The sequence below is a fragment of the Chrysemys picta genome, chromosome 8 (genome assembly GCF_011386835.1).
Source record: "Chrysemys picta bellii isolate R12L10 chromosome 8, ASM1138683v2, whole genome shotgun sequence".
NCBI classification, from domain to species: Eukaryota; Metazoa; Chordata; order Testudines; family Emydidae; genus Chrysemys; species Chrysemys picta.
The window spans coordinates 81321352-81344363 of record NC_088798.1 but is presented as its reverse complement, the minus strand read 5'-3'; the positions used below and the strand labels follow the sequence as shown (position 1 = coordinate 81344363).

Genomic DNA, 23012 nt, shown 5'->3' with positions numbered 1-23012 from the left:
GTAAAGCCATTTCATGGTGGCTTTTGATATTTGGAAATCTGGTTTCATTCTGATTTGGAACAACAGCCAAAGTTTTGAAATTCTCCACAAAAGGGAAGGGAGCCTCAGCTCAGGGGCAGTCTGCATAGCGGGCTGTTCTAGAGTTATGGCTCCTGGGCACTCTGGGGTCCCCAGCTCAGGGGCAGTCCACCTGGTGAGCTGTGGAGGACCTGGGATCCTGGAAGCCTCACTTTGTGGCAGACCACCAGGTGAACTGCAGAGGAGCCTGGGTGTTTAGGAGCTGGGCTTCTCAGGCTCGTGGACTGCCAAACAGCTGGAAGCCTGAAAGCCCAGGCTGCTAAGGAGCAAGGCAGGTGAACTTGTAGGGAATCAGAGAGGTTTCCATCAGAACTCTGCCTGGGTTCCATTGCAATTGGGTCAAAATTGAAATATCTCCATGAAACATTTCATTTTTGATTCATTTACATATAGATAGGAAAATGTTCCATCACAGAATTTCTAATCAACTCTATTCAGTATATGATCCTTAGTGTGATTTCTTGAAGACACTCTCAAATGCTTGTTAGTACCTCCCTCTTGAGCACCAACTGAGAGACATTCCTTAAAATACAGAACAGATCATCACTCTACCTGGCATCTCCTAGAGTTACCACCATCTGATAACTGGCTTGAGTTGGATTTGAATAGGCAGCATAGAGGTGCATGAGTCTGCAATCCAAATCCTTGAATATGTTAACAAATAGCAAGGCTATTTAGTGATTAAAATTCTACCAAAAAAAGTCTATCTTGTACCCTCTCTAGCCCAAGTATTGATGTTGTCACCAGGGGATTTAAGCAGGGAATAGAACATGATGGAAAAGGTTTGCCTAAGAAATTCAGGGGTTTCTTTTATATTTGTAAGATTTGGTCCTGTGAAATTGCATGCTTACTTTGCTGTAAATATCAATGTCAGTTCAATAGGAGGCTGACTGATTTGCAACAAAAATACTTGTTGAGAAAAAAAAGAATAAGGATGAAACAGAAGAATAAAAAAACTGCTATGCACAGAATAGGGTTTATAAATGCTCATGCAATTTTTGTTTTGTCCAAGCTGATCTTTTCAGGTATTTCTCTCTCTCTGTTTGTTTCAAATACAGAAAAGATTCAGTTGGAAGGAAGCCAGCATCTAACCTCAGGCACTGATTAGTGAATCCGTTTGTAGAAGCACTCTCATCTTTGACAGATAGCAAGATTTCCAGAAGTCTGATATATCGGCAGCTGTCAGAGTTGGAGACTTGAAATGCACAGGCTGACTTGTGCAGAGTTCATCCACCAACAGCCACAGAACATTCAGAACCTTATCTTTTGAGGGCTGGATCTGCTGTGGGTATACATATCTCAGCTGAAAAGTCTAGACCTCCACTTGACCTAACATCCCATTTGTTTCTCTGATGGAACTTGCATGTTCTCTAGTGGGGTGTGTACAGGACATGGAGCCAGGATCTCATGAGGTCTTATTACAGCTCTGTGTTACAGAAGAGACATTTCTACAAACATGTGAAGTTTCACAAACAACTTATTTGGTAACAGAACATGGAAAACTGTAAAACTCGGCACACCACTGGGAGAATGATCCAGTTTTCACAGGAAAATTTTACAACAACAGGATCAAGTGAAATCCCTGACATTTTCTGTTCTAAGTATTTCACTCACCTGCTCTGTGCATGTGTGTGTCAGCAAGCACAAGTGTTTTGTGTGTGGCTATTAAACCACTCACAGATATAATAAAAAAAAGTACATGGAGTTGTCTTCAAAGCATGCACACTTATCATGCAAGTGACAACTTCACTCTCCTCTTTCCCTGCCTTATAATCACTTTCTGTTGTCTTGACTTAATCTAGAACTGATCCTACAATCCTACTGATCCTACCCACTTCCTGGTGCAGTAATTACTAATGTGCACTGTTCCACTGATTTCAAAGGGACAGCTCACAGTATTAAGTGCGGTGCTGGCTACCAGGTGTCTGCAGAATTGACTCCTTACATTGCAAATTCTTTGGGTAGGGAATAAGTCTTTATAGGGTATGTGAAGAGCCATATCTCTAGTGCTAGACACATACACAGAGTGTATATGGACCGGATTTGAGCTCACTGTCACCAGCGAGAATCAGGAATCTGTGGAGTTCCACAGACATAAGCAAGATGAGATGTAGAAAAGAAATCACTCCTGGGTTAAGATTTTATATGCCGAGCTTTTTCTCGATATGAATTTTATGGATGGTTTACAGAACCTTCTAAAATGGGAATGGAACAGAATGACTTGGGCCACTATAAGAGTCTGTATACTAAAAAGCCAAAGGATTGTTTTTGGTTTTTGTTTTAAATGGAGGCTACAGGCATTACCCTCACAAGCAGGTCTTCAGTTTTCCCCTGTTCATTGGGGTAAAGTACAGAATTCCTAGTAAGTGTGTTTACCCCTCCCGCCCACTTAGGTGTTTGCAGATTTCCAGCACAGTAAGCTTATTTCTATCATCCCCTTTCCTAGAAAGGCTGGATAATGTAGGAGGGCTACAGCAGTTAGAGCAAGTGACAACAGGAAATCTAGCTCTCTCACTGGATGTGCAAGTGACAACAGGAAATCTAGCTCTCTCACTGGATGCTTTATCTGCTCTAGTACGCCACAGTGTGGAGAGCCACCAACTCAGAGTGACATTTCATCCTCATGTACACTTTTTTCCAGTTTCTCTGCCACTTTGCCCCACTTCCATAGCCCACATCTTGGTGGCAAGTTGGGCTTGATGCGATTCCTCTTAGCTGACAGCACTGCTGTGCCACTGTCAGACACAGGGGTCGCTGCAGAGTGATACAAAGCAGTCTCATCTATGGGCTGAGTGGACAGCTCCTCTCCTACCTCTCCAAGCTCTTTTCATTGCTGCTGGCCCAGCACTGAAACTTAGGTCGCTCACATACTAACAGAGTATTGGACAAGATGCCGGGCCCTGAGATCTTTTCTATTTTCAAAGTAAGGAGAGAATACTTGAGTATCTGGCCTCAGCCCATCTGCAAGATTAAGAGCACTGAGCCATCAGTTCACACAGTAAATTATGGATAAGTACCACATCTAGAGGCTAGTTTGAGCAATTGTAGAAAAAGACCAGATATTATGCAGAGAGTACACACAGTCTGAATGATGAGCACAACTCTCTGCTTACCTGAACCCTTGGGGGCAGACACAGGTGTAGCCATTGACTGCATCTACGCAAACTGCACCATGGCGACATTTGTGGCTCACACAATCATCATCGTCCGTTTCACAGTGTTTGTCACTGTAGCCAGGTAGGCACTCGCATCTGAAACACAAGGAGGATCATCATCAGTAGGCTGCATCTCTAGCATCCATCATGATAACACACACACACTGGTCAATGTTCGATTTGATCAAGGTATATGGTTCATGATGTAAGAATGGCAGAGAGAACACTCTTAGAACAGTCAAACAGAGAGCTAAACATTAACTTTAAGAACTGCTTGAGCTCCTTTGACTGCTGGTGCTACACATCTTAGGCCATCAAAGCAAATACTATAGCATATAATTTCTCTTTTCCAAGTCTGCTAAAGAGTGGCACTGCATGGTCATGTATGAGCTTTCTTTTGATATATGAGATAACTAAGTTCACTTGGCTAAGCTTATAAAAGTGTTTGACATGTTACTGACTCAACATTTAGAAGGACTCTACTTTCTACTTTTAACAGCATCTACTCAGCTGTCTGAGTCCCAGCAGGAATGCCGAGCACAGAGGTGACATACAGGAGTGTCATTTTGGAAGCCAGCCTGGGAGATCCTGGGCAGTGGAGGCCAGACACACTACAGAGGTAGTACAGTCCATGCAAGAATGGGAAAAGAGGATCCTGATCATTTCTCTCTTATGATTTGAGCTTCATTCATAGCAGCCACTAGGGACAGAGCAGTCTTCAGCCTTTAGACAAAAGAGAATGTGCTCACAAATCATAAACGAAGTCATGTAAATGACTTTGAAAGGCAAAAGCAAATTTAAAGGAGGTGATCATCAGTTTTTAATCCACCACCTGTTGGCTTTTTCACGGCAGATACTCTATGAGAGCAGTAACAACTGAATGTTCCCAAATCACATCCCTGCTGAAATACTGATGCAATGCCACTTTCCTGCCATTAGGTGGCAACTCGCTCCCAGGATGAAATGATACGGGATGCAACCAAAACTGCAAGCATTGGCTTTTTTATTATTATTATTTTTTATTACAGTTGTTAAGTTTGTTGTGTTAAGGTTGTGTCAGCATTTCCATTATAAACCCTATTTTCAGAGGTTTATAACTTGACCATAAAAATGTGCTCTAGGCTGAAATTTGGCATCCAAGGTCTCAGGCCAGGAGCAGATCTTTTTGGAAAGTTGAGCTGACTCTTTCTAGCCTGTAGACACTAAATTTTAGTCTGGCTTGAAGGCATTTTAGTCCATAAACCATTTCACTTCTCCCAGCTGGATTTTATTCCACAGCTGGAAAATAATAAGCATATCACTTAAACCAAAACAAAAGGGGAGCCCCAATTATTTCCCAACGTGCATGTGTGTTTTACAACACACAGGTCTGTATCTCCCTGAATTCTGGATTACCCCACTTGGAGTGGCTATGATCACACCTTTCACACTCTTAAGGGCAAAAGTAACCTCCTTTCCTAGCTGCAAACACCCTTGGAATGGGTGCAGCTCCACTGGGGATGGGCAGTAAAAAGGATGGATAGAGGTAGGCTCTGTAGGGGCATGTATTCCATGCGGCGTAAAGCCCTGACCCACGTGAGTTCTGTGGGGACATATGCAGGGGCAGGAAGGATTGAGGCATAGGCAAGCCAAGGGAGGTGGCACCTGAGGATCCACTGCTATGCAGATACTCCTGTCCTGTTCTCCCATGCCCCAGAGGGGGTTCGGAGGGCCAAGTTCATTATAAGATGTTACTTCAGATATTAGGCTGAAATCTCTGCAGAAAGACTCCATAATCCGGAGGGTGAGGGGTGGGGGGTGGGAAAGGATGCTAGAAGAAGGATTTCTCCACTCCCTGGACAATTACTGGGTGCTGGGTTTTGGATTTGCTCCTTAATGAGAACTTGTATGTGATTAATTATCACTTGGTGTTTGCCTATCAGGGAATTATGGGCCCACTCTGACACAGTGCCAAGCACCGTCAGTTCCCATTGAGGGCAATAGGAGTTGAGGGCACTTGACACTTTGCAGGAGTGGCCATTTGTGACAGGGTGTCCACCCCACACAAGGCCTGAAGGGGTTAAGGTGGCTAGGTGAGCCACCTGAAGGAGGAGCCAGGGAGTAACAAGGGTTAATTAAAGAGGAAGTGCAGCTGGCCAGGAACAGGAGGGGCCTACATAAAGCCCAGTAGCTGAAAGTAGAAGGGGCTACAGAGAGAGAGGTGGCAGTCACTGTCAGGGTGAGAGAAAGCAAGGTAGGAAGTAGCCCAATGATACAGCAGTATGGTTCCGGACTGTGCAGCCCTTGACTGCTTGTTGTAGGGTCCCTGGGCGGGAACCCAGTGTAGAGGGCAGGCCTGGGTTCCCCTACCAGCCACTGGGCAGTGGTGCTGTTAAGGGGCAGTGAAAGAGAAGATGGCCTGGGGCAGTGGGTCCCAAGAAACTTTGAGAACGCAACCCCCTCTCCCTGCCCCAGGAAGGGGAAACTACAGTGACCTGGCCAGAGGGCCAAGCCACGAAGCGGGAACAGTTGAGTCCCAAGAGAGTGAGACACAGCGAGTGTGACAGAGTGCAACCACAGGAAGGGTCACCAGCCTGGCAGTGCTAATCCTCAGACACGGCCAGAAGGAGGTGCTCCAGCAGTGAGTGGAGCACCCTGTGACACTCCTATATATGATGATTCTCTCTCTTTTAGGCATTTGTAAGTATTAATAATATTGACTCTTACATGGCACATTTTACCCATAGATGTGGTTGGTAAAGCAGCCAGCACCATAGTATCTAGCCTTCTATAGCCATCTGTAACACACCTAGCACTATGCTGCAGCTGGGTAAAATGACACACATCAGTCGAAAACCAAAATAATCTTATCTGAGAAAGCAATGTGAGTGACTGAAAAAGTAGCTACTAGAACAGAATCTAATAACTTAGATTCTGCAATCGTGGCAGCCCTCAGGGACCAGAAAGGGGTAGGGCATGGGGTGGTTGAGATTAGAAGATTTGATGCTGTGCAAATCCACCTATTTCCTTCTCCACCCTCAGTGTGGTAGGGGTCCCGGTAACGGCCATATGTAGGCATTCTTTAGTTGACATTCCACCTCTTGATGTCCTAATGGCATGCAATACATCTTGGTGGCTATAGGAACAGCATGAATAACATAGTGTTGGCGATAATAAAATAAAACCCAAGACCATTCCTTCCCCAAACTCTGTAAGAGCTGAGCAAAGTTTTTCAGCAATGTTTCTGTCACACCTGCAAACAAATAACGTCCATCTAAAGACTTTGTGGGGGGAAATGCAGCATTTAATCCTGTTGTTTTTTATTGATCCCTGTTGTCCTAATGTAAAGTGATGTAATAATGAATGATGTGCAGTTTCTTATTCAAAGCTGCAATGTATCACTTTTATGAGGTGTATTGGCCATCCCGGTAATGATGGAACCACCACTTTTCTCTGCAGGGCTGCATTAAATCAGTGTTCCATGCTGTCAGGTAGTACTTCCATGCTTCGGAATAATAAAGCATATTTATATTGTGCTCTAACAGAGCCACAGTGAGTGGAAAAACATGCTTCTTCCCTGAAGTTATTTTTTAAAGGCATTTCATTGCATTAGCTATTTTTTTGGTCTGAGATACAGAAAGCTGGCCTTTTAATAATCACAGCACAATAAAGATCTGGAGGCTAGAAGTGAAGAAAGCCACCTGCAATTCTAGCTCCCTCCCCCCCCCCCAAAAAAACAGCAAAGAACTGAGTGCAGCCAAAAGCACATATAAACATTTCAGTTTGCTTCCTAAGCTGAGATTTGGCCATGCCCTTTAGAAACACAGAATTCTTTTCTGATCTGAAATTTCTGTTATTTTACAGGTTTTTTTTTTTTTTTTTAAACTTTGTCACCTCTAGGCTGGATAATTTGGAGTTACCCCACCAAGCACTTGATGCCCCCTTTCAACCTGAGCAGCTAGTCAAATTTCAGGCCCCTGGGAACATTCCAGTTGTTTGTTTACAAGGCATGTACAAAGTCCTGTTTCTCTGAACACAAGAGGAACCAAGAACAAAAGGAGCAGTTTCTTAGCTTACAGCCCTCAGCAGGGCCGGCTCTAGGATTTTTGCCGCCCAAAGCAAAAACAATTTTGCCCCCCCCCCTTATTTAATTACCCCACTCCCGGCCCCGCCTCAACTCCGCCCCTTCCCCAAATCCCCAGTCCTGCCTCCCCCCCAGGCTCTCAAGCCTAGGAGGGAGGGAGGGAGGGAGGGGGAGAAGCGGCGCCGCGCCGCGGCCACTCGGAGTCTCCCCCTCCCTCCCAGGTTTGAGAGCCTGGGAGGGAGGGGGAGACCCTGAGCCAATGCGGCGCGCAAAACAGCTGATTCGCGCGCCGCTGCTCCCCCTCCCTCCCAGGTTTGAGAGCCTGGAAGGGAGGGTGAGTAGCGGCGCGCGAATCAGCTGTTTCACACGCCGTGGCAGCAGCAGCGGAGGTGAGCTAGGGCGGCCGGGGCACATTTTTAGGGGCGGCATTCTGGCGCCGGCCATGCCGCCCCTAAAAATGTGCCGCCCCAAGCACCAGCTTGTTTTGCTGGTGCCTAGAGCCGGCCCTGGCCCCCAACCTCTTTAGCTAACACCAGACTCAAAAGCTCACTCTCTCTAGTTTGTTCCAGTCATACCATCTTTTGCTCTTTTCTCCCCTCTCTGTTTGTGTGTATTCCGCCTTCCCTCTCTCTCACCTCCTCCCTCACAAACCCACCTTACTAACAATATAAGCAAAACCCCTCTGCCTGCACCTGGGTGAGTTCACAACCCCCTTTTGTCTTTAGTGGGGGACTTCTGATTAACCCATCCTGACAGAGAATTTGAAGGGCTTGTTCGCATCCTGCCTCAAAAAGGTTTGTGATCAAAGCAGTCAGCAGTATCCCTCAGCGCAACACGCTCCTAAGTTAGAACTATCACAGAACATGGCGACATGAGTGCTTAGGAGCCTCTTGCTTCAAGTACTAGAGATATCATGGTTTGCATTGCCTGCCTCTTAGAATATATCTCCACTGCAGTTCTCCCAGCCTGGACAGACAGCCTCGTGCTAGAGGGGTTCGAGCTAGCATGCTAAAAGGAGCTGTGTGGACATTGCAGCTTGGGCTGGAGCTCAGGCTCTCAAGCCTAGGGATTGGGTGGGCTTAAGAGCCCAGCTCCAGCCCAAGCTGCAATGCTTGAGCCCCTCTGAGTCTATCTACCCAGGCTGGGAGGTTCGTTCCCAGCTGCAGTGGAGACATACCCTTAGGATCTGACTCTCCAATGCCTCGCCAGGCTGGAATGGAAACTCATAACCCCTTTCCTTCAACCACTTTGCACAGGTGAGAGGGACTATACAAGTAAAAGGCAGCAGAGTATTCAGCACATACATTTTAGTAAAAGGCCAATATACCCCAGGGACCATTAGGTGCCTATTATCCCAGTGAATCAGCTGATGAGTGGGGCTGGAACAGCTGGCTGTTGCGTAAAACAACCTGGAGGCAAGAGGTAAAATTTTCAAAAGCACCAAAACAACGTAGAACTTGGAACCTAAGTTCCATTTTCAAAAATGACATGAGCACCAAAGTCAATAGGACTTAAGCTCCTAAGTCACTTAGTTACTTATGAACAGTTTACTTGGGCCTTCTCTGCTGACAAATATCTGTTCTGGAATGCTCTCCCCTCACTAAGTACCAGGACACCTTCCCAGTGAGATTCATGGGAGACGTGCTGCTTGAGCCAGTGTCATTCTGTAGGCTGCACTGCAGTACCTCATATTAAATACATGCCATGACCACAGGGGTATCTAATACATGCCAGAGATGTGGACTGCTGAATAGACTGGTAAAAGGATAAGGCGCTCGCCATCACTAGATTGCTGGTTTGAATTTGGCCCCAGGACAATAGCGACCAAACATTATCACAACCAGAATGCTGCTTCATGTGAAATCACTAAGTGGTCTCAGTCTTTTTGTGAAGGGGCAGAGGGTTCATATAAAACTAAAAACCAGAACTGTCATTCTGGCTAAAGGCCAAAGACTGGTTGGGCAAAGGAGCTAAACTATTCTCTACCCTAGACACGGCCCACACCCCGATGTGGAGGGGCCACTAGTAAGGCAAAGTGGTGGAGAAATCTGCTTCACCACTGCCCGTTAGGTACCTGGTCTTTGAATAAATAGAGGAACTAAACATACAGTTTGGGAGGTTTTTACATTATTATTTCATTACTATTGTTCTTACAGCAGTACCTAAGGGTCCTGGATGAGGGTCAGGACCCCACTGTATGTGGCATGCATCATAAAGAAACAATCCCTGCACTAAAGAACTTACAACTTCTACAATGTCACTGCTCTGCAAAAGAGTGAACTAAAAAAAAAGGTGTGTGTTATCTACATCTACGCTGGGGATTAATGACGGGTGGGGTTATTCCTCCATGGTGGATAGTTCTGAGAGCACGCCCAGGAATGGTGCAGCAAGTTGGGTCTGAGGCTGTCTCATCCTCTCAAATCTCTAATGATACCGAGCACTTTGAGTTAATTTACGAATGTTCAGTTCTGGAACCTGTCAGAGAACTTTGAACCATGCACAGGAAATGACATGCTACCTCTGCCTTGTAACATGCTGCAACTAATAGATTAATCAAATAATGGATTAGCTGAATGAGGATGTCTGAAGCAATGTCAGATAGTTGCAGGTATCACTGTACCACTCAGAGGAGGTTACTTCAGGAAATGTCTTAAATCATTTAACAGTTTCCTTGCCCTCAGGAGTTGGAAGAGGCTCTTTCCCGAAGTCCTTCACCTGTCAACAAGCCACGTGACCCTACATGGGATGTCTGGTTAGCGGAGAATAGTGTGCGTTCAGCTGTCTGAAAGAGCCAGTGCTATAGGAACATATGTTTGTAGTGTGGCTACCTGACAAATTTGCTCTGACTCCTTTAACTGTCCTGAAATTCATGAGCCTAATTTATTATTTTTTAGTAAGCAGAAGCATGTTAGGTGCTTCACAGGACACAGCCCCTTCCCACAACACATGGTAAGTTAGACACTAATAACAGGGAAGTCAAGATTGCTACTGCAGCATATATACCTCCTTCCTCTGCTCCAGTTTGGATTGGGCAAATGCCCTACTCTGTGACCTCTCCATTTTCTTTCAGATCTCCCCAATGCTAATGGCAAAATCAAAGCGCAACCAGGAAGGGACTAAGGTGGCTATGTTGTCAGCTTTGCCTGGGCATGCAAGCTGGCTTCAGCTTCCCTATAAGCTTTCCTTGAAATCTCCCCACCTCCTCACTCTTTCTCATGTTATAGTGTGGGGTGTTTTCCCATAACTCCCACAGTTGAGCTCTATTTTTGAACCTTTGGTGTGACTTAGCCTATTAACAGCACAGTACTCCTGGGGGAATTCTGTGCCACTGACTTTCTGGTAGGGAAGCAAAGGGAAGCCACAAAAGCATTCACGCAACCCTCCCGAGCAGTATGTTTTGAGTGCCCAGGGCAGCCGGCAGAGAGGTAAATCACTGTGGGTCAGGAGGCAGGACTGGGGAAGACCCAGCTGGTGGCTCCTACCCTGCGCCGGGCTCAGCTGCTCGTCCCGGATGGGCTGGGGAGAATGGGACTTTCTCTTCCCCTGCACAGCATCTGGGGCTGGGTCAGACCCACCCCCAGATTTCTCCCTCCGGCTGCAGGAAGCTCTGCAAACTCCCCTCTCTGCCTGCTTCCTGCACCCATCGCTCCTCAGCTGCAGGGGGAAGGATCCCTGTACAGGGAGCTGCTCCCACATCCGTCTAACCCCCAAGCATCCAGACTCCCTCCGACCCAGACCCTCCTGCCGAGACTCACCCCCAAGCAATTAGAACCCCCCCGATGAGCCCCACTCCCCCTGCACCACCCCAACGAACCACCCGCACCTGGATCCCCACCCCACTGAGCCCCACTCCCCTAGCATCTGGATCCCCCACTGAGCCTCCCGCACTCAGACCCTCCTGCTGAGCCCCAACCATCTTCCCCTGGACCCCCTTTCAGAGTCCCATTACCATTGCACCTTGCGCTGTATCAGGGTTGGGTGCAGCCTCACCGTTGAGTCGGTGTCCTGGTGGGGGGGAAGGAGGGGAAGATGCACAGTGATCTCCCACCTCTGTGCAGCCAGTGACCTGTGCTCCCCAAGGCCATGCTGGAGCCTCCACATTTATTTGACAAATAAAATTTGCAGAATTTTGAAATATTGTGTGCAGAATGTTGAATTTTTGGACACAGAATGCCCTCAGGAGTAGCATAGTAAGTAGAGGCTCTCACTCTTGCTACCTTCTTCTGGAAGCCCATCTTTGCCAATGATGAATATTAGTACTAGGCACATCTCAAGCACCTTCCATCCAAGATTCTCCAAATGTTTTATAGACATTAAGCTTTACTTTACCTCTGGGATGTAGGTCAGTATCACTCCCATTATGCAAAGGAGGTGCAGAGAGAGGAAGTGACTTGCCCAAGGTTCCTCAGGAAGTCTATAGCAGAGCTGGGAACAGAATCCAGATCCCCTGATTCCCAGCCTTGTCCACAAGACCATCCTTTCCCTCTTGATTTAAATGTGATTTTTAAAAAATTGACTGAGTGCCAGAGAATTACAATGGGATTTTTTAATGCATGAAGTCAGCCTTGTTATAGGAGTTGTGTGTCACTGGGGAGTGACAGACAGATCCCTCTGCATATCGACATGGTACTAGCTCATTCTACTAATGAGAAGACTTATTTTCAGTTTCCTAAACTGTTTGTTGTTTGGCTGGACAATGTTTATCCATTCAAGCAAGGGAGGGCTTTTTGAACATGGGCAGACTGTCACGTATCCTCTGCACTGGAAACATACATTGGAAAGAAGGTCATATGTCTGAAGAGTGTGATGAACTATGCATCCTATCAGTGCACACTAGCATTTCCAATACCAAAGACATACAGAATCTATGAATGCATGAATATATGTATCTTCTGTACTAGAAACACCAGCGTGCACTGACTGCGTGAATAGTTCACCACACTCTGCAGTCAGATGACCTTCTTTCCAATTTCCCCATTCCTAAATGCAGTACATATCCATCTGGAACAACCTTCCAAAGACAAGACTTACTATGCCTAAAATTGAAAGGAGTGCAAATCTAATCCAGGCATCCAGTTTTCAGGGGCTAGCCATAGTTTTTCCTAAATTTTTGGAGCTGAGGGAGGGGAAAAAGAATATCTAGTCTGTTGAAAATAGGTATGAATCTGTTTATGTTCAGTTCATTTCTGCCATCTGGTCAGGGCTGTGCCTAAATAGCATAATATTAATAAAATATATGGTACAGCCAATTTTAACTGTCATTTTTGTTAGCTACACTACAGTATGTGATCGCTTTTTCAATCACAACAGCAGCTTTACAATTACTACATGATTAATTGTCAGAATTAATCACCATGTGTTGAAGTCTATGCTATGCTTCACGTAGAGGTCATTCAGTGTGTTGAGTCTTGCTCTCCTTGGAGAAGGGAGGACAAAAGACTCCTGCTATGTGAGAATAGCAAAAGTGATGTTGTTATGTCAGCCTGCACATAGAGTGGCCTTAAAACCCTGCTTATTACCGCAGTATTCTCCATTTTTACTGTATTTACTACAGGGAATACTTAGAGAACCTGTGTTCACTGAGGAATCTAGGGGAAATGGCAGGTTTTTTGAAAGGGTGACTGCTGTCCTTTGCTTGATTTTGGAAGTGCCCTAATTATTCTTGGAATAAAATAACAAATTCTGAGGAGCTGGAAGAAAACATAAGTTAAAGTACACCACTTCACACATACTACTTTTCAGTTTGGCTCATTAGGTCAAACTCATCACAAGTGTGACTGCACTGTAGTCAGTAGATGAAGTTGGTCCAACACGTGAAGTCAAGGATACACAAACACTCACCTGAATCCTCTGTCAAGGGAGATACATTTGGACTCATGTTTGCACGGATTTAGCTCGGGAACACAGTGGTTGATCACCTCATCACATAGCTCACCTGAGGCAAAGAAAATTAACAAGGCGTAACACATCTGCTACCAACACAGCTCATTGGCTTTGTTGAAACAGCTCTAACCATTTCAGTCTTACTAAACTGAGGTGATCCAGCAGTTCAAGGGGAAGCCCCATGACAGTACCTGTTATGATGGCAGGACAAACTAAATAAGGGTGGGCTCGCTCAATACTGGACAGTCCAATTCTAGCTACATTTAGCGATTCCTTAGCAACTGAGCTACACTGGGTGCAATAATTATCTCATACAAACCTTACAGTCCCAATTCAAAAGACCTTACACTCAAGCCCTCTCAACTTCAGCTGGAGTTTTGCCAGATAAGGACTGTAGGGTCAGTTCCTGACCCCAAGTTGCAAGCGTCACAGAAAGCCAGTGACATACAGGTGGATATGCACATTAACAGAGTCCTTAAACTTTTCACACCAAGTGATATTCTAGTCATAGTTGATCCTTTACTGTCCTAGATGATCTGACATCATTCAGAAAAATGGCTTTTCAATAATGGGAAACAGCTTTAGGGCTGCATATAATTATACAACTCCCACTATTTACAAGAAGAGCACTGACTCTATTGTACTCATACAAGATACTGTTTTCTATAAAAGTTTCTTATATGCAAGCATTGCTCAGCTGTTTCTAGGTACTGTAGAATTCTAGGTGTGTAGAATTCAGTGCATTTCCTTGGATTTGTGTAACTTTTAATAATGAACAGTTCCAGAGTGTTCAAAACCAGATAGGTTATTTAAGCACCATCCTTCTTCTGAGCCCTAAATTATTAGGTTACACTTCAGTACCTCAGGACTTGAGATCCTGCCAGAGACTGAGCATAAACCTTTGCCTTTGAAACAAACTTCTTCAAGGGCGCAGGTCAATTATCCTTAGTATGGAAACCCTCAAACAAAATCCAGTCCCAAAGCCCCTTTTGCAGTAATAGTGGAAGACTGCATCTGCACAATTTCAAGGATATAGGCATGCGCAATCAGAGCCGATTAACCTTTTGTGGGCCTGGTGCCAAACATACTTGTGGGCCCCCATGGAGGCAGTGGAGCATGGCACGGGGAGGTCAGTTCCCAGAGTGAGGAGCCAGCAAGAGGCAATGGGACATGGCATGGCAGGGGCAGCCCCACTCTGCCCAATGTGAGGGCACTATTTACAAACTGGCAGTTTCCAGACACACAGTGGCCTGCCCGGCCCTATGCTGCCAGCATGCCCCTTCCCATTAGGGGCGGGCCCATGCCCAACTCCCTATGGCCAGAGCCCCCTGGACCCACTATGCCCAGTGCCCCCCCCAGACCCACCACAAATGCACAGCACCCTGCACACCACCCCTGCCCACAGCCTCACTACAACTGCCCAGCACCCCCTACAGAACCCCCACTCCCTAGTGCCCCAACGCACACACCTTCCCCACCCCTTCACAGCCCCGCCCCTCCCTCCCAGTCCCCCCAAGAGACCCACTCCTGCCCACCCTGCCTCCCAGCTGCTCTCACCAGCCCTGCTGGGAGACGACTGTTGGCCGGGCTGAGCCTGCAGTGCAGCCAGGGCTGGTCCTTGGGCCGGGAATCGCTTCGGCCCCTTAGGAGTGGCGCGATCAGCCAGGGCCTACCCCAGCCAGGCTCCCTCAAGATGCACTTGCCTGGATGGGCCCAGTCAAGCTCCCCCACATTGTCTTTCTGCCTCCCTTCGCCCCACCCGGCTGAGACAGGCCAGGCTTCTGCACCAGTTCCAGGTGGCTCAGCTCCGGGGAGACAGGTGGGGCGTCACAGGTAGTGGGAAGCAGAGATTGCCCAGAGCTGGAGGTGCACTGGGGTCCAACCAGGGGGCAGAGAGGAGCAGGGGGTGAGGTCAGGGGGCAGAGAGGAATCCTCTGCCAGCCGGCAGGCAGGCCGAGAGGAGCAAGTGGTGGGTGGGGGGAGCCAGTAGGGTCTCAGGGCGCAGTTCAAGCGGAGCAGGTTGGGGCCCCTTCTGAGCATGGGCCCGACTCCATGGAGCCACTGGAGCCATTGTAAACCCGGCACCAGCACAATACATACATATGCTCATGTGCACACAGATCCTCTGAAAGTAACAACCAAACAGTAAAAGTGATGCTAGATAAATATTCTCTGGACATCCTCTGATAAGCCTTCTAAGTACAGGGTGGTATAAAATACTTAATTAGACAACAAAATCTAACACAACAGCTTGCAATACTGTCAATGTTTTCTTTGCTGTGGCTCCAACCTTGGGCCCTGCTTTGGCCCACTATGTGCTGTTCCACCTGTGCAGAGTGGCCCAAAGCCCAGCATACCCAGTCCCTGGAAAAATGTTTCTGCATGGGAACTCCCCTCATGTGGTTCAGATCCATTGTAGCTGCTTCAACACTGTCCTCTCTCCCAGCTGATGGTATGGGAGGCATGACTAGGGAAAAGGTGACATTGGCTGGGGCACCCCCATGAATGGTTCCAGTAATTCAGAGCCCTCCCCATCTAGTGTCACATTCTGGCCATTGGAGATATTTGCTACAAGCAGTTGCAGATAGGCCATTGTAGGCAGTCTCATCATGCCGTCCCCTCCATAATGCCGTTGGAACAATAATTTTTCAGAGCTTATTATTGTGACACTGGCAGACCAAGTGCCAGCTTATGCTAAGGCCTGTAGGCCTCACTGACGACTGACAAATGCATAGCTGGAAACCAGTCAGACTCACCTGTGTATTAGCTTTGTTAAAATAGACGTAAAGTTTCTAAGAACTTAGTGTTTAGACTTTATGAAATGCTTGTAAATTGCAGCAAGTGTTAATCTGTTATAATATTTGTATCCTATGTTTAAGGTAATATTTAAGAATTTGCTCTGCAACTATAGAAGTGTTTGCTATGAAGCTGGAAACTCCCACAGTCAGGAGAAAAGCGTTACCAAGTGTGAAATAACAGTTCATCACAAAAGGTATCATCTCCTGTCCCCCCGAAAAGATGGCCCATAAACACCAGACCATCCAATGTGGAACATCTGTGGACAAAAGACTTTGCTGATTGTTTTCCCCACACCTATGAAGAGGGGATGAACACAAAAACTCATCCCGTCACATTTTGAACTCTAACAGAAGGGAATAAAAATCCCTGTCAAGGAGGAATTGTTATTGCTATGCTGCCTGGAATTCAGAGAAGGCAATATTTCTAAGCATATGCAAAGGATTCCCAAACTGCTTGGCTTGGGTTAGCCCTAAAGGACATATGGAGCCCATAAAGACATATTATAGGAACCACTATTACCTTTTGGAACCTATGACTGTATCTCATTTGTGTGTGTATATTTACCTGCTTTAACCTTTCATATAAAACTTATTTCTTTTTCTTAGTTCATAAACCTTTAGTTAAGTATCAGAGGGGTAGCCGTGTTAGTTTGGATCTGTAAAAAGCAACAGAGAGTCCTGTGGCACCTTTAAGACTAAGAGATGTATTGGAGCATAAGCTTTCGTTGTGATATATAAGCTGTAGCTGTTTGGTGGCAGCTGCTGATCAGCTGTTTGGCCACTGGGGGAGGCACTTGGGGGAGGGTGGAGAGCAGCGAGCGGTCGGCAGGCAGGGGAGAGGTTGGAGTGGGGCCAGGAAAAGGTGGAGCAAGGGCTGGGTCTCAGGGGAGGGGACGGGGCCTTGGGGCGGACCATCCCCGGGGAAAAATAAAACTCGGTGCCTATATCTGGGACCCTCCACCCTCGCAGGGTCTCAGAGCTCGGGCTCCAGCCCAAGCCCGAGTGTCTACGCAGCAATTTTTCAGCCCTGGAGACCAAGCTCTCTGAGCCTGAGTCAGCTGAACCAGGGAAGCCACAGGTTTTTTATCCCTGTATAGATATACCCCATCAAGTCAAGCTTGGCTTCTAACTTCCCTCAGTTTGCCTTTTTTGTATATTTGTATGAGGATAAAACATGACAAGCATTCCTTAAAAAAGAAATCCAGAGAATTTCTAACTCGATGGTGACATGACAGGAACTCAACGTTCTAAAGCCTTCAAGTATCCTTTTGAAAGGCAGACTTTTTTGTTAATAGAATACATTGGAGATAGATGCCTTAAGCTGTAACTTTGCTACAATAGCCATAAAAGCTTTTTTTTTTTAATAAAGGAAAACAGACTTTTGAGAAAAGTCAGAATAGTGGTGTAAACTTCCAAAGGAAATCATAATTCTTCTTAAAGTATTCTTCTCAGCCAGCTTGGAAAATTGACAAATGCATAGAAATCCAGTAAAAATTCCCCCAAAATGTATACACTTGTCAAATATTATGACTCACTGCTGAAAGCACCACTATCAAAATTAGGAGGATTTCAGGCTTGGTACCAAACACAGCATCCAACTAATTTATCATTGTTCACAGAAAACTTGGAATGTTTTAGGCTCCTTCCTGTTACTTATTTTTTCTCATCTCTCTTTCATTTCAGATTTCAACATTTCCAGATTTCTCTTGGGAATGTCGTGGAACCCAGACAATCTCATCTTGGGGAAGAAAATTCCTGTTGATAATTGAACGGGCTTCACCGATGTTTACTGAATGGCAGACAGCATGGTAGGGAAAGAAAACACTTTTTAAATAGCGATACTCAAGGCAAGAGCTAAACATAAAAAACTTTGTTTCCTTCAGTTACAAAATATTTTGGGCAAAAATCTGTCCTCAAACATGTAACATTCAGTGGCCATCTGATTGCATGTTTTTGAGGGAAAAATCTGGCCCTTTTACTTCTGTGCGTGGCTTTGGGCTCCTTGTTATTGTAGCAATTAAAGGTCTATTCCAAGTTTTTCTCTGAATAGCAGTATTGGGTTCAAAATGATACTTCCAAATATTGTCATTTTGTTAATTATTTGCACACAGGCTATGCTGGGCTCTAGAGGCATTAAACAGCTTTTTAAAATTTTATCAAAAGTGTTTTATATAGAGGGCATTCCACCACATTAAAGCTATGGCTACACTAACAGCAGCATGTAGAATACATACACTGTATCTTCCCCGCCCCCCAGCACAGGTATAAATAGCAGTGTATACGGTGAGGCACTGCTTAGGTGAGGAGAGTCAACATATGCCAGAACCCTACACAGTTCTCTACATGCCCAAGCAGTGCCTCCCAAATCTACACAGCTATTTTTAGCTCCCCGCTGCCTCCCCACTTCCAGAGGCTTTTCCCACCACTGGAGTCTTTTGCTGCGGCATGTAGCTACACACCACAATGCAGATGCAGCCTGCCTTTCACTGTGGCATGCAGCGACACGTACCTTACACGCCGCCACCAGTATAGACAAGACCTAAGAAATGCACACACCACTGGCAAGACCTTCCCAACCACCAACATCATCCTCCACACCAACCTCCCCTATGCAACTCCTCCCTAGGTACGTACAGGTAAAAACACCTGACATACATACATAAAACCAAAATTTTCGTTACTCGTCCAACCAAAACAAAATCCACACTGTACATCCCACACCCTCTCCTTTCACCAAAGTCTGCAAGAATGGACAGGCTTTGCAGCACACACTGCTGGTCAGCCGAATAGGGTTATGTCAGACAATGAAGGAGAAGTGAGTTGAGAGTCTCACTGAAAGCCACCTGAGCCATCAGCCCTTTCCTTTCTAAACTGGTGGAGTCATTAGCTCAGGCCCTCTAGTAGGTCTAAAGTGCTGTGGCAGGATTCAAGGACAGGATGTCTATTAAGGTAGGCAGGTACCCAGGTATTACATTACACGCATTACATTTAAGATTCTGTATTGCACATAGAAACAGATTGGTAACTAGTGCAGATCATAGCATACCAGAGGCCGAGTGCTGAATGGGCAAGGAGACTAAGCTACCATCCTAGCCTGGAAATGGAACATTCAGGGCCGTGTTGAGGACCAATGGTGGAGTGACGTGGGTGAAGCTTGCCTTGTTCCTAACCATGCACTGGATCACTGTGCTTTATCTGGTGTCTGGGTCTGTCAGTCTGGCACCTTTCACTACACTGACCTTTTCAAAGCCACAATAAAATAATTACTGCACTCCTACAACATTCCCCCTTTTTTATTTGGTTCAATGAAATCCTAAAGAGGGGACATTGGTCATTCTAAAATAATCTCTTTTCACAGGCCTCACCACTTACAAAGAGCTGCTAGGCTGGCATATTTATACAGCTTCATGATCTTCCACAAGTCCAAAAACAAACCAAAACAACAGCAACAGAGACAGAAACCTTTTGCATGCAGTTAGTTTGATTTAATTATGTTGTTTGTTATTTAAATGACCACATTGGCATATGTGCTATTTATTTCACACCACGTTAGATTTTTAGAGCCATGATCTGAATTATATTGTTCCTTCCTAATGGGAAAAAAAGGGAGGTGGGGTGTGTCAACATCTTTTTTTTTTTAATCCCAACTTTGAAATGATCGTAACACCCTCATTGTAACTTGCCGCCAAGGACCATGTGTTCTTCAGTTTTATTGTCTGCAGTGTCACTTAGGCAATCCTTTGCTCTCATTCCTAATATTAATCAAAATAATTAATAACATGGCATGGAAAATATTCTCAGCCTTATGTGAAAACAACTTTTACAGAACCTCAGAGCTAAGGATAACAATGCTGTCAAGAACTTCACAAGATTAAATAGAAAAAGAAAAGTGTTCGTGGGGAATGTGGCCTGATTTTAGGGGATTAATATTATTGTTTATGTAATATAGGTTTAGGATGGAGCAATGGATGTAGACAGGCTGGCTGTTATCTATTGGGCTAACTTTTACAGCTTGCAAAGGAAAGATATATATATTTGAATTGTTAAGTAGTATGTTACAGTCCTCTTAATTGTGCTCAGTGAGCCAAAATAGGGGCGTTACCTCTGGCCACACCAGTAAGAGCTGACTACACACTACAGCTGTCCTTGTGAGAAGTTACTCATTGGATACCTAATAGCGACTAATGTTCCACAGAGACATGGATTCCCCTGCTCTTTCTCCTTCCCCTTCATGCTGAAAAAAAAAAAAGGCAATGCCAAGTGGAAATTTCAAATAGTCCTTAGCAATCATGGCCACTGGCACCCAAAAGCTTCACCAGTGGTAGACGTTACTGAGAATGTGCCAGATCATGCTTTGCTGAGAAATTATTGCCAATCAGGAGTAATGCTGATGCTTGATGAAGTTTAACAGACCTGAGCCAAAACCTTGGATCCACCTATCTTGGATACTCCAATAACGCATTTCACAACATATAAGAATTGCAGATCCAAACACCCACAAACGGGGTGTAGTTTCAGAAAAATCAGAGGGGGAGGAGCAAAGTTGTGTCAGTATCCCCACTTCCAAATTCCCACTGAAGCAATGGCTGCTTGTGGGGGTAAATGAGTTGGTCCCATATCTGAGGGGGCTGGAGCAGTGGCATGCCAATCCTGTCCCTCGGAGTGGAGTGTGTCTCTCACTGATGGCTGGCTTGGGGCAGGGACTGGGGCCTGGCCCAGGCCATTGCTGCTGCTTCCTATCCAGCCAGTGGAATACAGGATTGGTGCTAACAATGAGGTGATTAGGAGCCCTGGCCCAGACAGCCCCAGATTCTTTCCTACTGGGGGAAGACACTGCAGTGCTGTTGACTGGCAAGGTCTGGACAGGGGGAGGGAAACTGCCTCCCACCTCATTGCAAATGACACCCCTGAGCACACAACTTTAGGAGAGAGGTGTTAAATTTGAATTTGGAACAGAATCTCATGGCTGATGGGCCCTTACCTTTATAACGGGCTGAGCCCAACCCCTGAACTCTGAAGATATTTAAAGTCCAGATCCATATTTCTTGGATTATTTTTTTACATGAGACTCTTCCTGCTGGACAGGGTTTACCATACTCAATGTTTAGAGATAAAAGCCAAGATTTTCCAACCCCAGATTTTGCCTCAATCCATTGTGTTTGTTCACTGAAATGAAATAAACAGGAAACTCGCAGCCAAAGTCCTTATGGAGACAGTCCATTCAGTTGCCAGGCAAGCGCACCAAGCCCATCTGCTAAAAATTCAATAAGAGGTTTTGTTGCAAAAATTTAAGGCTGGATGCACAGTAGCTGATTTCTAAACCTCCATTCTGGACTCAACCTTTGCTTGACAAACAGAGAATCTTGAACTCATAAGTTTTATCAGGAAAAAGAATTATTTTAAAAATAATTTAAGGCTGCTTATGGTAAACTCCAATATTGGGGGAGATTTTTTTCACCTTCAAACTTTTAAGCAAGATTTTGAAAAGTAGGAGCCGAAAGTTTGACTCCTAATTCATATTTAAGTACTCAAGGAAGGGGCTTGATTTTCAGAAGTACTCAGAACCAAGCAGCTATCACTGCCCTTTGTGGTACCAGCGAAACCAAGAGCTCAATGAGATGAGATGTGGGGAGAGAAGCAGAGATTCCAGCAGTATTCCCATGTGTTTGAGCAAAGATTCTGTTCTGCTTCTCTCCATTGACAAGATAAGGAAAAAGCTCACACAATCTTCCAAAGGAACACTGCTTCTTGTTTATGGCACCAGAAAAGATGTGACCATAGAATAAGATGCTGTAGTGTACTGATGCCCTGGGACATCTTTAAGGTGAGAAAGGAATTCAAACTCTAATCAATCACAGAAATTTAAAGATAGAAAAATATATTATTTTGAAGAGAGATATCACTATAAGTGTTGTACAAACATAAGCTGTTAAGTCATTTTAGTCGATTTCCCTGCCAAGCTTATGACAACATTCAGTGGGGATCTTTTACAGCATTGGTGGCAATTATGCTGTTAGATATTTATATACAAATAACCATTTACATTAGCCCTTTTAAAGATTTTGTAAGGGACAAACCCTCAAGTATCAGGGCAAGAGTGAATTACTAACTAATGGACGTTATTCAGAAATTCTGCCTTTTGGAAGAATATTCCACAAGTGTCCATTTTGAAGTTTCTTCCACCATCCTCTGAAGCATCTGATATTGGCACTGTCAGAGACAGGACACAGGCCTAGATGGACTATTGGGCTGACCCAATATAGTAATTCCTATCTTCTTATGTTGAAGAAGAACTGAAATTGGAATAAGACATGTCCCAGTGCTGAAGAAAATCCCTTTTGTACCACATTATTTGTGGGCAATTTATCCTTGGGTTAGGTCCCTGTAATGCTTTCAAGGCTAATGGGACATTTCAATTAACCTTGCACCCCACAACACAGCAAATGAACATATTTGGCCAAATTATGCTCCAATTTATGGGGGTAAGTCACAGGAATCTTCAGCTCACTTTTTTCCTTTGAAGTTGGCTGCATCTATTCTAATGTCTAGCAGAAGATAAATTACAGCTTGCTTCTTTGTATACCAGTTGTTAAAATATAGCAATCTTCCTAGAATAATTTATATACAAGGATACCTGCTTACTTCTTGCTGGCATTTCTAATGTGCCCACTGAGTGCCGAATACAGTAATTAACGTTCACATAGAGTTGTCTACAGAGTTGTCCACTCCTCCTAGATTTGGCAGTTTAGCATGCTGCCTTATTTATTGACTATTATAACTTGCTCTAAAAGTGGTTAGGTTTGTGCTTGGCTTCTAATCCTCTGCCAGGATGTTCACAGGTTGGGGCTCATCTACCAAGAGCACCCTATGTTCAGATCTCACAAGCTTTATCCTCCTAGGCAGTGTTTGTCTCATTGTTCCACAGATGTGTAGCTGTCTTGGTGGGCCATGAATGCAGAGGAAGTCTGCCATTTGGACCTCAAACCATGGGCGGCATTAAGGATTAGACTAGGGATTTGAACTGACATCAGAAGC

The 23012-nt window shown here is 45.2% G+C and overlaps 1 protein-coding gene across 2 annotated transcripts in view; it reads right to left on the bottom strand.

Moving 5' to 3' along the window:
• The window catches only part of SLIT3 (slit guidance ligand 3), a 793796-nt gene that overhangs the window by 58053 nt on the left and 712731 nt on the right, over positions 1-23012 (bottom strand). For both annotated transcript variants that reach the window (XM_005295705.5, XM_065554865.1), the window contains 2 exons: positions 13138-13231; positions 3192-3329 (listed from right to left, as the gene is read on the bottom strand). In XM_005295705.5, the coding sequence (XP_005295762.1) occupies positions 3192-3329; positions 13138-13231 (232 nt within the window). The remainder of the gene's footprint in view (positions 1-3191; positions 3330-13137; positions 13232-23012) is intronic.